The following is a 15350-nucleotide window of genomic DNA, read 5'->3' as shown; positions in this document are numbered from 1 at the left end:
TATTTTTTTTCCTCCAAATCATGCAGCCTTACACAGAGCATCTTTTTTTTGTTTTTAGTTTTGAGTGCTACGTTTCTAAATGTATCTTCAATTTTGATGGTTTCAAAGTCACACAACCTGGCTAACTTGCCTAGCTTTTACAAAGTGACAGATTCTGATTGACATCAGCAATAAAAGAAACGGTAAACAAGTGTTTTAAAAGCTGATAAGCCTCTTTACTTTTCTAGCCTTACACACAGAAGTATATGTTCAGTTGTACTTTATTATTTGCATTAACACTGCGGTCAGGACAAGGCTGTGATGCTCCAGTCTAGAAGCACTGGACTCGACACCAACAGTGCTGTACAGTGAGTGTGTGAGAAAGAGTTCACCCTGACCCTGACTCCAGAGAGAGCTGGGAGTGGTGACTGATAGCACATCGCACTGGAGCGCGGCCCAGCACTGATTAACCCACCATACACTCCCCTCCTGAAAACAAACACATTCTACCGCCTACACACTCACAACACTAAAGGCTAAAATCCTGGCTCAAATAATGCTCTTCTCCCTGCAAAAAAATAACTCCAAGTCAAGAATAAATAGTGAAACATGACATTTTAACTCGTCGCATTTAATACACAAGTAGACTTCACATAACCGGCTACTTCACTACGCTGCAGTGTTTACAGAGCAGTCTAACGCAGGGTAACATCCCGAAGGCTTCTGTCCCTAGTATTTTTAGTTCATATAGACGGCCCTCCTTCTGGTGCGTGTTCGAAGAATAAAGGAAAACTGCTGGAAAGCCCCGAAAGGACAAAACGCTTGTTGTTTTCATACAGGCGGCTCACTGGAGCACAGAGCCCGAGGGAAAGACACCATCCCAGAAGTCCAAGCAGCAAGAGCTATTGTTTTTTTTTTTTAAAGGAAGAGAAATAGGTTAAGAGACAAAGAAAAAATAAACCTTTCTTTTCCAGCTTCAGTCTGAGGATCCCCGCTGTTTCCAGACTTCCTGGTTTGAAGTGAACTTTAAAACTAGCCGGCGTGGTTCATTGCACTTTAGAGCTCAGTACGGTTCTGATAACCTCCGATCAAAGTTGACCAAAGGAAAAAACTTATCTAGACTGCTTTTATATCTAGCAGAAATAAATGGATATCCGCCAGAACCAAAATTAACATTTTGGCACAAGTGAAAAGCATTAAGGGCCTGATTTCGGTTTTATTTCTTGAGAATTTGTCATTTTTCTATTGGCTGAACAGTGGTAATGATAAGTATGACAGCGTCAAAGTGATTGTGAGTATTTGTGCACGGTGCACTAAGTGAAGAGCATCAGTGGTTGCTATTTACATGTTTTTGAAGCATTGAGCATTGTAGCCAATCTCAGACACTCTTGATCACAATGTGCAATCAGAGGCATTTCAGTTTTATAATTGAATCAATACTGCTTAAAATGCTACAAAAAATGCCAGTGCTTTTGTTTACCGCATGGCCGCGAGCTCAAGTTCTGCATGCTTGCGAATCCTGTCATTACAACTAAAAAAAACCCCTGTAAACACAATGTAAGTGAGATTCACTGTGCAGTGTAAACAGATTTTTTTATTTTACACAAGAATTTTCACAAAATTGCAGTCAGTGAGCTTGCACTGAACTGAAGTGATTGACAATCTTGGCTTGCTTTCGTTTAATAATCCATTTACAATATGAATGTTATATTGTTCATGCTGCTAACTACATACTGGAAAGTTTCTGATTGACAACCATATTTAAAATTCAGGACTGAATCCAAATTCAAAATTCGAAAAGTAATTTGGTTCTTAGTTCTTCAAAGAGACAACTTTTTGTAAGAAGATTGCACTTTTTGTATAACTTTTTTTATATTGGTACCTTTAAATAAATATGTTTCTTTTGTGTTTATTTGCTAGAAAGCAGAAAGTGGTTGCTATGTCTAGATATTTTCTAATTAGATTCAAATTATACCATTTTTAAAAAAAATTAGGTTTAATTAGATTATTTTTAGAAATAAACAATGTACTTTATAACAACAATCATGTCTTTTGTGGGTGACAAACAAAAGCACAAATATTTAAATATATTTTGAATATTGGAGAAATACAGATTTTTAGCTATATCACCCAGCCCAATTTGGATGTGTCCTTGACATGATGGAGAACAACTGGACTGTACTCTATAGGGCAGGACTTTTCTGAAGGTGCCTCAGTCAAGGAGTGTTTTCCATTCAGACCAGTTCACGTGAACATCCACATTAGCGATGAAAATCTGAATTTGATGTGAACAAAGCTAAAGACAAAAGTGTACCAATACAATGTTTTGACCCAAAACTCATCTACTTTAACCTGTGCTGATGACTGTAGGAGCTCTTGGTGAAGAGTTGGTGCAGTATTTTGCAATTTCCTTCTCTCTAAGATCATAACAGGAGCATCACGCTGTAAGGGTCTCATGATCACAGCAGCGGTCAGGCATGTGAAACACTGGTCCACATGTGACAGCGCTTCACCAGTCAGCATGCATGACACTTGGGCATAATAAAGACTGGAGCATTTGAATAATAAAGACTTCTGCTTCACATAAGGGGTTAAACAACTCAGAAAGCATGTACGCTATGCATGTAACCGGAGATGTAGCGCACGAAACCAGTGCAGCCGGATTAATGCACACACTGATTCAATGTCATGTCTAACAGGCAATGCGCTTTTGTACTACTGACAGCATTATTGATGTGATGTTTTTGTGCTTTGACACTGTTTATATGTATCCTAAATCTGCCTTTAGATCAGGCATTCTTGCAGGTTTGATGAAGGTAAATTTAAGACTTTTTAATGAGCAAGTAAAGAAAATTAAACAAATTAAAAGAAACACAACACATCAACATATTCTCAATGTGAATATCTAGGGAGCAGAAAATGTTTGTTTTAAGCATAAACCCAATTAATTTAGTTCATTTTTAAGACGTTTTACATTTGCATCTCAAGTAAATGTCTAGATTTAAAGATGTTTAGATATTTGTACTGGAAATCAACAATACTAAGGAAGATATTAATTTTTCAGTTCATGCTACATTAAATGTTCATGAACTTCATGAATTTAAGTCTTCCTGCTCCGATTTAAATCTTTTTAAGACCTTAATTTGCAGAAGGGTGAATTAAGACGTGCAGAAACCCTGCCAGATACTTTAGCAGAGGCAAGGGTGGTGTCAAGAATACAGAGGTGTAGCATCTCACCAGTGCTGCCACATAGACTTTGTAGACGGGGTCAGCGCAGACCATGGAGAGCACGCTACAGCAGGACTCCACCACCACGTCTCCAGACACCTCCCCTGCAGCTGTCCCAAGCCCTGCCCCTGCACCCGCCCAGGCCAATGAATGCTCGCCGTTGGCCAAGAGGAGGGCGCCGCTCACGTCATGTGACAGCCGCCGAAGAGCCATTTCTCTGATGTTCCAGTTTCGGGAAAAGAGACAGCCGACCAACTCCAAACCAAACACCTGAGAGAGAGCATGAACACACAAAACCATGCAGAGAAAGTCAGCCGGACAGTTCACGACAGTTAAAGGGTTAGTTCACCCAAAATACACTCTAAAAAATGCTGGGTTGTTTCAACCCAACTTTGGGTCAAATATGGACTAACCCAATTTTTGGGTTAAAAATGTAATTTAAAAATGTAACCCAACAGCTGGGTTAGTCCATATTTGACCCAAAGTTGAGTTGAAACAACCCAGCATTTCTTAATTTCTTAGAGTGTAGGATGCCTCGGGGGTGAGTAAAATGCAGCCTAATTTTCATTTTTGGGTGAACTAAACTGTGATAACAAAACAGAACAGTAAAAATAAAAAGTTTTCTTGCAGCGTAACATTTTCATGACCATTAAGCACAAAAAAGAAAGCCACCATCAGAACTGGAGTTCACTTGAACCGTACCCCAGACCACCCTTTTCAAGCGGACTCGGGTACGGTTCGTGGGTGCGCACCCGAGTTCGGAAGACAGCGTTCACATCATCCAAACGTACCGAACTCTGACGTCAATCGAACCCGGGTGCGCACCAAAAGTGCTAGTGTGAAAGCACCCTAAGAGGGCGATCACCTTCACACAAGTCTTATATAATGTTCTAAGTGTCTTTTTTTTGTTCATGAATGGTCATGTTAATGCATTTTTGTCTGAAGACCGGAAGCATGATCTTATTTGTGTATAGTTTGCAGGTTGAGCGCACCTTGATCCAGGGTTCGGCGAGCTCTGTGTACGTCTGTGGGATGTGCTGCACTCCATACTGTGGGAGCGAGAAGTCGCCCTCCTGCCCCGTTCTCGAGCTCTCAGTATGAAGAGATAAAGACGTTGAAGAAGAAGCAGCTGTTTGACTCTGGGAGCGGTTTGTGTTGCTTTCCACTGTAGATGCTTCATAACTACACACACAAATACACAGAGAAACAGCTGTCAGATTATTAGTCCAAGCAACATCCACGGTACACTACTGTGCAAAGGTTTGGCGCCACTATGTTTTCATTTATTTCAAATAAATGCTTTTCTATTGAGCTTTCTATTCATTAAAGCATCATAAAATATACATCTATAAAAAAAAGATCATGTGACACTGAAGTCTGCATTAATAATTCAGCTTTAACATCACAGGAATAAATTACAAAAACTGTTAATTTCTATTGTAACAATATTTCTGTCCTTGTATTTTCGATCAAATAAATGCAGCCTTGGATAGACTTCTTTGAAAAACAATAAAAATCTCAAAACAAAAACCTTGCTACGTGTATAGCGTTAGGCTAAACCGAGACTTATCACAGCACTCGCATATTATTGCTCTTTTGTTGGTTTTGATTGCTTCTATTGTCCTCATTTGCAAGTCGCTTTGGATAGAAGAGTCTGCTAAATGACAATGTAACTGTACCTGTAAAAATCATGAGACTTCCACTTGGCTCTACACAGAGGGCAGATTAACAGGTCGTGATTTCTCCGGCACTCCTCGGCCCCTAAAAAACGAACAGGACACAAGAGATGCTCACACAACTGTCAGGGGATATAGGGCTAGAAATGGGTCTGGGATGATCATTCAACAAACAACTAGTCACTTCCAATCATCTTCTGTGCGCAGTGTTCCTGTTATTACATGTAATCAGACTTTTGTGGGGAGTTTTCTGCAAATATTTTGCCTATTTACTGCATTAAGCTCTATTTAGGTGGGACTAGTTTTCTCAGAGGTTAGTAAAATTTGTTTCCCAGATGTACTTTGTGTTTTTAATCCTGTCTGATTCTGCCAAGTCTGTGTTTCGTTTTCCTCGCATACATAGCTTTTGTAAAAAATTCCAGAGCAAATCACCTAGTTTTTCAAGAAATCTAATCCTGTCCGAGTGTGAACGTCTGTGATTGCTGCTATTGTATTATCCCAACACTGCTCCTTGACTAACCTGATCTACCATTTGCACACTAATCTTCCACATGCTGCACCTTTTAATATCCGACTGGCATCCGAGAGAATTTTAACACAAACATCACTCAGATTTGAATACAGCTTTTGTTGAATAGCTGAATATTACTGGTTACACTGCAAGGGTATATTCACAAAGGACCAATTTTTGTATTCCATCTGTAGCATTTTTCTTTTATTTGTTGGTCTGTATAAACATGCAACTTTGTGTTGTGCTGTTTTTCAGTGTTTTTAAACTGGCATGAGGGGAGAACATATGAAGAGATCGGTCATATAGACAATGAATGAGCATTTCTAAAACTTGAAAATATCTTCAAAAACCTTTATCTTTGACTTTATACTTCTACTGCTGGATGGAAATCGATTGAAAGGCCTCTCTTCAAATAAATGTAAATTCTTAGCCCGAAATATCAATTCAAAGTGAAACTGAGCTGAAATTTAAACCAAAAAAACACCTTTAAAAAAAAATGTCCTAAAGTTTCACAAATTGTTAATCAGACTTTTTGGTTCTGAAAGTGTGTTTTTTGCATTTCCTTTATGTGGGCTGTATTTGTCAAATGTGACCCTGGACCACAAAATCAGTCATAAGGGTAAATTTTTTTTAAATTGAGATTTATGCATCATCTGAAAGCTGAATAAATTTCCATTGATGTATGGTTTGTTAGGATAGGACAATATTTGACCGAGATACAACTATTTGAAAATCTGGAATCTGAGGGTGCAAAAAAATCTAAATATTGAGAAAATCATCTTTAAAGTTGTCCAAATGAAGTCCTTAGCCATGCATATTACTAATCAAAAATGAAGTTTTGATATATTTACGGAAGGAAATTTACAAAATATCTTCATGGAACATGATCTTTACTTAATATAAAATATGATTTTTGGCATAAAAGAAAAATCGATAATTTTGACCCATACAATGTTTTTTTGGCTATTACTACAAATATACCCCAGCGACTTAACACCGCTTTTGTGCTCCAGGGTCACAAATTGTCTGGACCTATAAATAGGCTCTATGCTAGTTCCTGTGATCATTCGAAATATGGTGATGTGGGATAATCTGGAATATTTTCCTGCTACTTACATATAGACATGCAGTGATGGTGGAGTTTGTTTCTGCAGCCCTCTTCACACACCGTCAGACTTTCCTCATCTAGCATGTCCAACAGACAGATAGGGCACATCTGCTCCTCCTCATCCTTTATGCTGCTCACAGGAGTAGACACAAAATTTATTAAGACACAAGGACTGATGAGGAATCCATTTTTTCTTGGACTTTTGAGATAAGAATTAACTGAACTCAAAAAATGACTCGTTTTGACAAATTACTAGCATCGCACAGATACATCAGTACAATAACTACACCTTTTTTGTGGTTCAGAAACTTGGCTCGCCCACTCAGCCGGTGAGGTAAAAGCAAGACATACAGTGCCTTGCGAAAGTAATACATTTTTTTTCACGTTTTGTTATGTTGCAGCTTTATGTTAAACTGCTTTAAATTACTTTTAATGTTAAAAACCTGTTATTTGCTTTGTCATTATGGTGTATGGAGTGTAGATTGATGTGGGGGGAAAAAAAGTAATTTAAAGCATTTTAACATAAGACTACAACATAAAAAAATGAAGGGGTGTGAATACTTTCGCAAGGCACTGTATATGATGTCATAATAGCAACAAACTATGAATTCAGAGTGAATTATTTTGCTCAAGAATGCAAATCACATAGTTCAACCAAATAAGAGGGTCTCTGGAGCTTTACAAACCTGCTTTCGTTGCTGGATGGGGAGGCGCTGGAGGTACATGTCGTGTGAGAGTTGGACATGCGAGAGACAAACTTCTGGATGGTGCTGCGTGAGGGAGCTTTGATGCGCGAGCTGCGGCGATTGTGGTACTTCTGAAACAAGCTCTCCACCTGAATGAGATCAGACCATCAGTGTGCGCTGAGCTTGAGCGATGGCACAGAGCTCATCGTGTTTTGGCTGCATTACAGTCCCCTCACCTCAAAGTTCTTGAGGGTCTTCCTCCACAGCAGAGGGTCTGACGGCTCCAGCTGGAAAACTCTGAGCATGACGAAGAGCACGTGGATGCAGAACGTCCCTCGGCCACAGCTACATGTCTGCTCAATATAATGGACACCATATTATGATGAAAAAATACAAATTATAGTAGTGACAATTATGTCAAAGAATACATACTGTAATATATTAGGTATGCAAACAGGAAACAGAGCATTTGAATTTACATTTTTCTTTACGAATACCATTTTTTCTTCACAAATACTGTTTGTTTTATAGAAATCAGGATGTTTATAATTAAAATCAGTTGATAACCTCATTTTTTTCTCTTCTGTATTTATGTATAAGAACACTAGAATAGATACAGGGTTTCTGTTGTTTTTATAAATTTAAAGGGGTCATATGATGTTGCTAAAAGGAACATTATTTTGTGTATTTGGTGTAATACAATGTGTTTATGTGGTTTAAGGTAAAAAAAAAACCCACATTAATTTTCCACATACTGTACATTGTTTCTCCTCTATGCCCCGCCTTTCTGAAACGCAACGATTTTTACAAAACTCATCGATCTGAAAAGCGAGGTGTGCTGTGATTGGACAGCTATCCAGTGTGTTGTGACTGACCGAATACCTCAAGCGTGTGACAGAAATGTTATTCCCCTTACCATATTTGGAAACACACAGTGTCTCCACAACATGGCGGTGGTGGCAACAATACTACAGTGAGAATAAAAGTATTCTTTCTTTGCGTAAACATTTGGGCGGTGTTAGGCAAATCGTCCAACATAGTGACGTAGTGATTTGTGGGGCGTGTTTGAATGAGGCGTTTTAAGAAGACGTGGACTAGAGGTGTGAATTGTCACTGGTTTCACAATTCGAACCTATTACAATTATCATGTCAACCTTTCGATTCAATTTGATATCATGATGCATCACGATTATATCAAATTTATTTTGTGCATTTTTATTAAATTATATGAGCAGGCTACTTTTTAAAATAATTACAAATTAATAATAAATAAAAAAAATTGTTAAGAATTTAACCAACTAAACATAGCTTCAAAACATACAAGCAAGTATAAAGGAATAGGGGGCTCGGTGGGCTCCAACACATAGCCAGGCAGTCGGCGGTTCTGTTGGATTCTGAGAAGACGAGGATGTGAGGACACCCTAAGTTCGTGCCAGGCCTCGGCCTTGACTTTCCATTCACCAAAGATCCTAGGATCCCAGCTGATGTCTCTCTTAGCTCTTGTTCACTTTCCACTGGGAAGAAACTCCCAATCACCATCGAGTCAGAACATCTTTGGAGTTCATCACTCTTCAAACCCGGAAGAACGTGATCGCAAGTCCTACACCACCAAACCATCAAGACTTTCATCCGAGACTGCATCCGTACGCTCGTTCCAGGCCAAGGCAATGCAAGTATCGTACATTTAACTAAACGAAACAGAGGTTTAGTATAAGCTGTAGACCCCGTTCTAAAACGGCGCTGATGGTTTCACTCAGGTGGTTAACTGACTCTTTTCATAGCTTCATTCCTTGGTTTTTCCTGATGGCTTCATGCATCAAGCCTCATTTGCCCTTTCCCACGTATGAGTGATAGTTTGTTTGTTAGACTAGTTTGTGTTAGTGTTTAGTTATTAAAACTCTTGTGCACAAATTTCATGAGTTTCTGATTCTGCCTTGCAAATTAATGTCCCTTTACGATTTTGATCCTTACTACATGCATTAATACTGTATGAAAGTATTTTCTGTGGTCACGGAAATATCCTTTCCTAGAGTTGATATGAATTTACACTGAATGTTTGCTGGACGAACAGATTGGTTGATGGCAATTTAATTCTGCTACAGTTACTACTGGCAGCTGATATAAATAATTGTAATTAATTATAATTAACTGTAATTATTTATATACATTTCCCTTTTGAGCTAATTTGCTACGGTGTGCTTTAAGTATCCGAAAGTTTAGAGACAATCAAAGTTAAGAATTTTTCAGTTTTTCCTCAGCATAATTGCAGTTCGATTATTACTGATAAGATCATAGACAGTGGCAGCTTTAATAGGCTGCATTCACACTAATGCACAGATCTATTTTGACATCTCAGATGTTTTGTCCTGTTCTGAAAACATAACTGACTGCGTTAACATCCATTTCGTATCATAAAAGTATTTGGAGATGTCAGTCCATTTAATTGCAGCCGCGATCGTGCTTCAGGACAACAAACACATTGCACATGTGAAAGTCTGTCATTGCGCGAGTTTCGTGCATCTAATACGTACTGCATTCCAAACAGCATAAATGAAAGCATATCTAAAGTAAAACACTGAAATAATGGCGGGTGGAAGGACAAGTCAAGCAATGCACACGTGTGTCACACAGCATGCATATTTTGTGCCACGAAGCTGCCTCGATTGTTTCTAGTGCACACATGTGCCACTGCCACTATAAGCTTGTTTTTTCCAAAAATGTGCCCAGATCTCGAATTTAAAAAAAAAAGTTTTAATACTGGCGTGACAAACGCGTATGACGTCAGTAGGCTATAATCAATTACGGTCTTTTACTGCATCGATGCAAATGCATCGAGTCTTAACTTTTAGAAAGAATATCTCTCTGGGTTTCAGACTTTAATCTTTGCGACTTATGTACTACATATATACGAACAGCTTGTAACACTCCAAAGACAAAGGAAAAGATGAAATCGCGTCATATGACCCCTTTATGACCTTTTTAAAAAGTCAATTTAAAGAATAAATTGAATGGAACACAATATGTCGATATGGTCTCTAAATGTAAAAGTGTTGTATAAGCAATGCTTCAAAGTTTGAAAAAAATACTTCCAATAGATCTCCTTCACTTTTTAATTAATTTTACCAATAAATTAAATAAACAAAAAGCCTTGTTTTTCAGTGCAAATGATTCTTAAATCAAGATACATTTACTTGAGAAGCAAAATGATGTAAGAAATGTTGTTTTCTAAGAAATTTAAGCATGTGGCACGTACTTTTGTTTAGTTTCTAAGAAAACAAGGCAATATATCTTAAAGGGGTCATATGATGCGATTTCAAGTTTTCCTTTCTCTTTGGAGTGTTACAAGCTGCATAGATAAGATCCCTGAAGTTGCAAAAGTCTCAAATCCAAAGAGATATTTTTTTAATCAAAGTTAAGACTCTGCCACACCCCCCTAAAATGGCTCGTTCTAACACGCCCCCACATGTCTACCTCACTATGTGGCAATATTAGCATAATGCCGCCCAAATGTGCACGCAAAGAAAGAAGGCGTGGTTTCAGTAACTGCAGTTAGTGTTGAAGCAGCACGTCAGGGAGACGCTGTGTGTTTCTAGACGAAAGCAAAATCAGTTTATTTGGCCTTCCGAAAGTAGATGCATTTAGGAATCTTTAAGATTACTTACAACAGAACAGCAATGCATTTTATGGACGACCGTTTCGTGAACCTAGGAGAGGAGGTCATTCTGACTTTGCTATGACATTTAAGTATTTGCTGTTGACTGTTCAAATGCAGAGTTTTGCGCATGGTGTGTGTGCGCGTGCGTGCGTGCGTGCGTGTGCGCGCAGAGAGAGAGAGAGAGAGAGAGCGCGCGAGAGAGCGAGACACATCACAGTGGAGTCAGCTGTCTTAACCGTGGCTTGTGTACTGCAAAAACATACCAGCTTCATCACTGTCTGTCACACGACTCTGTTCCCCTTTCGGGCTCTGTGTTTACATTTATTTTGAAAGATGAAGCTGTGATTATGGTAAGGGTCGTAAAATTTCCGATGAGTGCTTGCGGTGTTCGACCAATCACAATGCACTGGGTCAGCTGGCCAATCAGAGCAGACTGCACTTGTCAGAAGGAGGGACTTTGTAGAAAACGAAGCGTTTGAGAGAGGCGGGGCATAGAGGACCTACAATAATGTACAGTATTTGAAAAATAATGTGTTTTTTGAACATTAAAGCATGTCAACATATTCTGTTACACCAAATACACAAAATAATGATCTTTAAAAAAGCATCATATGACCCCTTTAATTTTGCTTCTCAAGTATATGTATCTTGATTTAATGTTTGTTGTTTAGGTATTTAATGTTTAGGTATTTGAAAAAAAAAAAAATATATATATATACTAGGTATTTATTACTAAGTAATCATATTTATGAATTTAAGACTTTCTGCTCTGATTTCAGATCTTTTTAGGCATTAATTAGTGAAAGGGCAAATTAAGACATTTCTAAGACCTGCAGAAACCCTGTAGTTAATTGGCCGCTGTCCCAGGCAACCGATTTCCCAGCTGTTTTAGTTTCATGCCTAGTTATGTATGAGTGTCTTCTCACATAATAAAGTAATTTCAGCTTTATTTGCCAAATGTCATGTCAGAGGCCTGTATTAGCATACCTGTGGACCAATGAACACCCGGAATTTGTTGTCAGGACTGTCTCCGCCAATCAAGAATGAGTTCGGTCCTATCTGCTGCAGCAGGTAGAGGCGGGCTCTCATGACCTTGTTGACCCTGCGGTTGGTCTCCTCTGGACTATATGGGGAAAAGCCATCAGGCGAGGGAGCTCTCCGAGGGGGCGTCACCCTCCCGCTCTTTAACCACACATTCAGACAAACACATCAGCTCCATAGCAAAACAGATTTTGAGACTTTTAAGACCACCTAAATGCTAACTTGGAAAAATTGAACTGAATCGTGCTGGTTGAGTCAATTGTCTTTTGTAGAGATGCATTATGATGCTATTGTCTTGATGACTTTTTTTTTTTTTGGCTGAACCAGACCTGCGGAATCCCTGTCACATGATATTTTCAAAACATGCATCCATACCAAAAAATCTATTTGAATTCAAAACATCTCAAAACTCACAGGCACCGGAGAGGCTCTCCGTCTGCGCAGACCAGGAGAATCAGGCTTCCCAGCGGTCTTAGTGGAGGATGAGGAGGAGGAGGAGGAAGGTCCAGGTGAAGGGCTGCGATGACCTCTGCTTTGAGAGGAAGATGAGCTGTGATTGTCGCTTCCCGCCTCAGTGCCGTCTGCTCTCAGAGGAATGGGCTTCACTACCTGAGATACAATGACACAAGAAAACACTGATAAAAATACCATAAAAATAAAAGCCAAACCATTTCCATCCGGTTTCCTGTGCCTTCATTTGCCTTTTTATTTTGTCTTGTAGTTATGTGTCATAACGGGCAATATTTGGACACTGATCGATAACTGCTCTGTTAACAGACAGATGCCAGTTTAAAAGCCTTCTTGTTAATGTTTTGCATTACTATAAATTATTATTTCCAGTGAGGAAACATTACAGTCTAACTGCAGTGACACTGCAGTGGAGCGTTAAGGCAGACAGTGTGAAAGTCCATCAACAGGGTCGATTGTTCTGGTGGTTATGTAAGGAAGGCACGCTGAACTCAGGAGTCGTTGTTCCACTTCAGAACTTCTCACTTCCTGTTTCTTAGTCCAAACATTTTTCTACTATTTTTGGTAACAGGGCTTGTGATTAAATGATTTAACCATTAACAGTTGTTAACAATAGTTAACTAGTTAATTAATCCAGTGATTTAATTGTTAACTGTAGTACTGTAGAAAATCAGTAATGCCATTTGAATAAAATGGAAGAGAATCATGACTGTTCCGATTTGAAAAAAAATTGGGGGGGAAAAAACTAACCTGACACCACAGTATATAAAAATTTATTTTATATAAAAAATTTTTTTTTTTTTAAACTTTCAAACGGTATCCCTCAAATTGAGTCCTGTTTATAGGCCATGTATGTGAGGCCAGAACTATTTTTTTAAACTAGCAAACTAAACACAAACTAACAAATATAACAAAATGTAATAAAAATATTGTTCATTGTTAATGTTAGTTTATACAATACAATTTTAATTGCTTGTTCACGTTAACAGACGTACACGGACTCAACTTTCAATTGAAAAACTATTAGAAAATGTTGAAATAACATTAAGATTAAAAAATACTGCAGAGGTACTGTTCAAAGTTAAATGTAGTTAACTAACATTAACAAATGAAAGCTTATTATATACTCTTACTATTATAACTTTAGTAACTGTTTGACACACAGTTGCAGAAGAACAACCTAGTGATGAACAGAAAATGAAGTGAGTCATGATGATTAACTGTCCCGTACCATCGGGCCTCTCCTGCTGCGCCTCTCCAGCCACTCGCTCTTCCAGGTGGGCATACAGGTGGCCTTGAGCTTCTCTCGGATCAAGCGCTCTTCTGGCCGGTCCTCCATCTTCTGCAGCCCACGCAGAGTCTCCTTGCTCTCCATGTCTCGACTGCAAAGAGAAGAAAGTTAATAAGCATGTGTGTGTATGTATGTGTGTGTGAACTTACTTTAGCCATATTTACAGATATTTTCCTACAATCAGCACATATGTGTACTAGTGGGCGACAGATTTTGATAGATTTTTTGATGGCTAATCAGGTTTAACCAATGGCCAATATAAAGCCAATATCAAACTATTTAACTTGGAGATACATATGCAAAAAAGAAACATGCAATAACGAGGCGGCGGAAAAATAACATTGCTTGCCTCACTTTTATTTTCTGGTTTTTGAACCTTTGATTTTATTTTAAAAAAGACGACACCAAAAAAAATGTATAAATAAAAAAAGAGCACAGGACTCAGGAGCATTTCTGCTGGAGTTGATAAACATTCTCTCTGGTTTTAAAGCAATCTGGTACGGTTCACAAGTGTGCGTGAGCTTGGCAGCATTCACGTCACCCAAACAAATTAAACGCTGACGTCAAACAAACCCGGCGTGCACCAAACGTGCTTGTGTGAAAGCACTCTTAATATTTTTTTACTACCAAAAAACCAATCTGGTACGGTTCACAAGTGTGCGTGAGCTTGGCAGCATTCACGTCACCCAAACAAATTAAACGCTGATGTCAAACAAACCCGGCGTGCACCAAACGTGCTTGTGTGAAAGCACTCTTAATATTTTTTTACTACCAAAAAAAAAAAGAAGCCTGTGTGCACTGGGAATCATTATTTACTATAAACTGAAAGGCAAACATATGAAATTAATTCAACATTTCTAATTCTAATTACTCTAATGATTTCTAATACTTTAGACTAGGGATGTCAACGATTAATCGATGATCGATTACTTGTCGATAAGTGATGCAATCGATTAAAGCTATCGATGGTCGATTAAGCCGTTTAATTTTGGGCTGCGTGCGGCTCATGCACAAAACACGTGCGAGCGGCTGTGAGTGACGGTGACGGTATATAAATGCATCATCATTCACTCATAATGTACAAATTAAGCTTTTAATGTGCTTTAAACTTTAAAAGTACATTAAAATAGAAACACAAAGTTCTTACAACATTTCTATTGCTTTACATGTTGATCTAATTTACCCAGATAATTCTTTCATATCGGGCTCTGCGCTCTGCAGGGCTGTGGGACACAGGACAGATAGGCTATTCATTCCTACAACTTGTTAATTCATTCCTATGACTTATTAATTTGTGGCCACTGTCCATGTTTCATTAATTTTGTTCCTTAAATAACCCATGATTTAACTAAAATGAGGGAACAAATTAATAAATGTTTGAGAGAGGCGGGGCATAGAGGACCTACAATAATGTACAGTATTTGAAAAATAATGTGTGTTTTGAACATTAAAGCATGTCAACATATTCTGTTACACCAAATACACAAAATAATGATCTTTAAAATAGCATCATATGACCCCTTTAATTCATGGCCATGAACTCTTTCATTTCCCTTAGATGCGAAAACGGTGATTAAAAAGTGAATGACAATAAAATAAACCTGCAAAATTAAAGGGTTAGACGGTGAGGATTTAGGAAAATAAACAATGCCTATATATTATTGAATTTGTGGAAATTCGTGACCAACCGGCAAACCAGAACAAAGC

At 38.4% G+C, this 15350-nt stretch overlaps 1 protein-coding gene across 1 annotated transcript in view; it reads right to left on the bottom strand.

Moving 5' to 3' along the window:
* The window catches only part of LOC107558252 (mitogen-activated protein kinase kinase kinase 1-like), a 64761-nt gene that overhangs the window by 16887 nt on the left and 32524 nt on the right, over positions 1 to 15350 (bottom strand). Inside the window, exons 4-12 of the mRNA XM_016241882.1 lie at positions 13584 to 13734; positions 12299 to 12493; positions 11831 to 12025; positions 7425 to 7541; positions 7189 to 7337; positions 6511 to 6632; positions 4887 to 4968; positions 4200 to 4389; positions 3217 to 3477 (exon numbers count right to left, since the gene is read on the bottom strand). Of these exons, the coding sequence (XP_016097368.1) occupies positions 3217 to 3477; positions 4200 to 4389; positions 4887 to 4968; positions 6511 to 6632; positions 7189 to 7337; positions 7425 to 7541; positions 11831 to 12025; positions 12299 to 12493; positions 13584 to 13734 (1462 nt within the window). The remainder of the gene's footprint in view (positions 1 to 3216; positions 3478 to 4199; positions 4390 to 4886; positions 4969 to 6510; positions 6633 to 7188; positions 7338 to 7424; positions 7542 to 11830; positions 12026 to 12298; positions 12494 to 13583; positions 13735 to 15350) is intronic.

This window comes from Sinocyclocheilus grahami, unplaced genomic scaffold, assembly GCF_001515645.1.
Source record: "Sinocyclocheilus grahami isolate Dianchi unplaced genomic scaffold, SAMN03320097.WGS_v1.1 scaffold638.1, whole genome shotgun sequence".
Classification (NCBI taxonomy): domain Eukaryota; kingdom Metazoa; phylum Chordata; class Actinopteri; order Cypriniformes; family Cyprinidae; genus Sinocyclocheilus; species Sinocyclocheilus grahami.
This window is presented reverse-complemented; position numbering and strand designations above follow the sequence as displayed.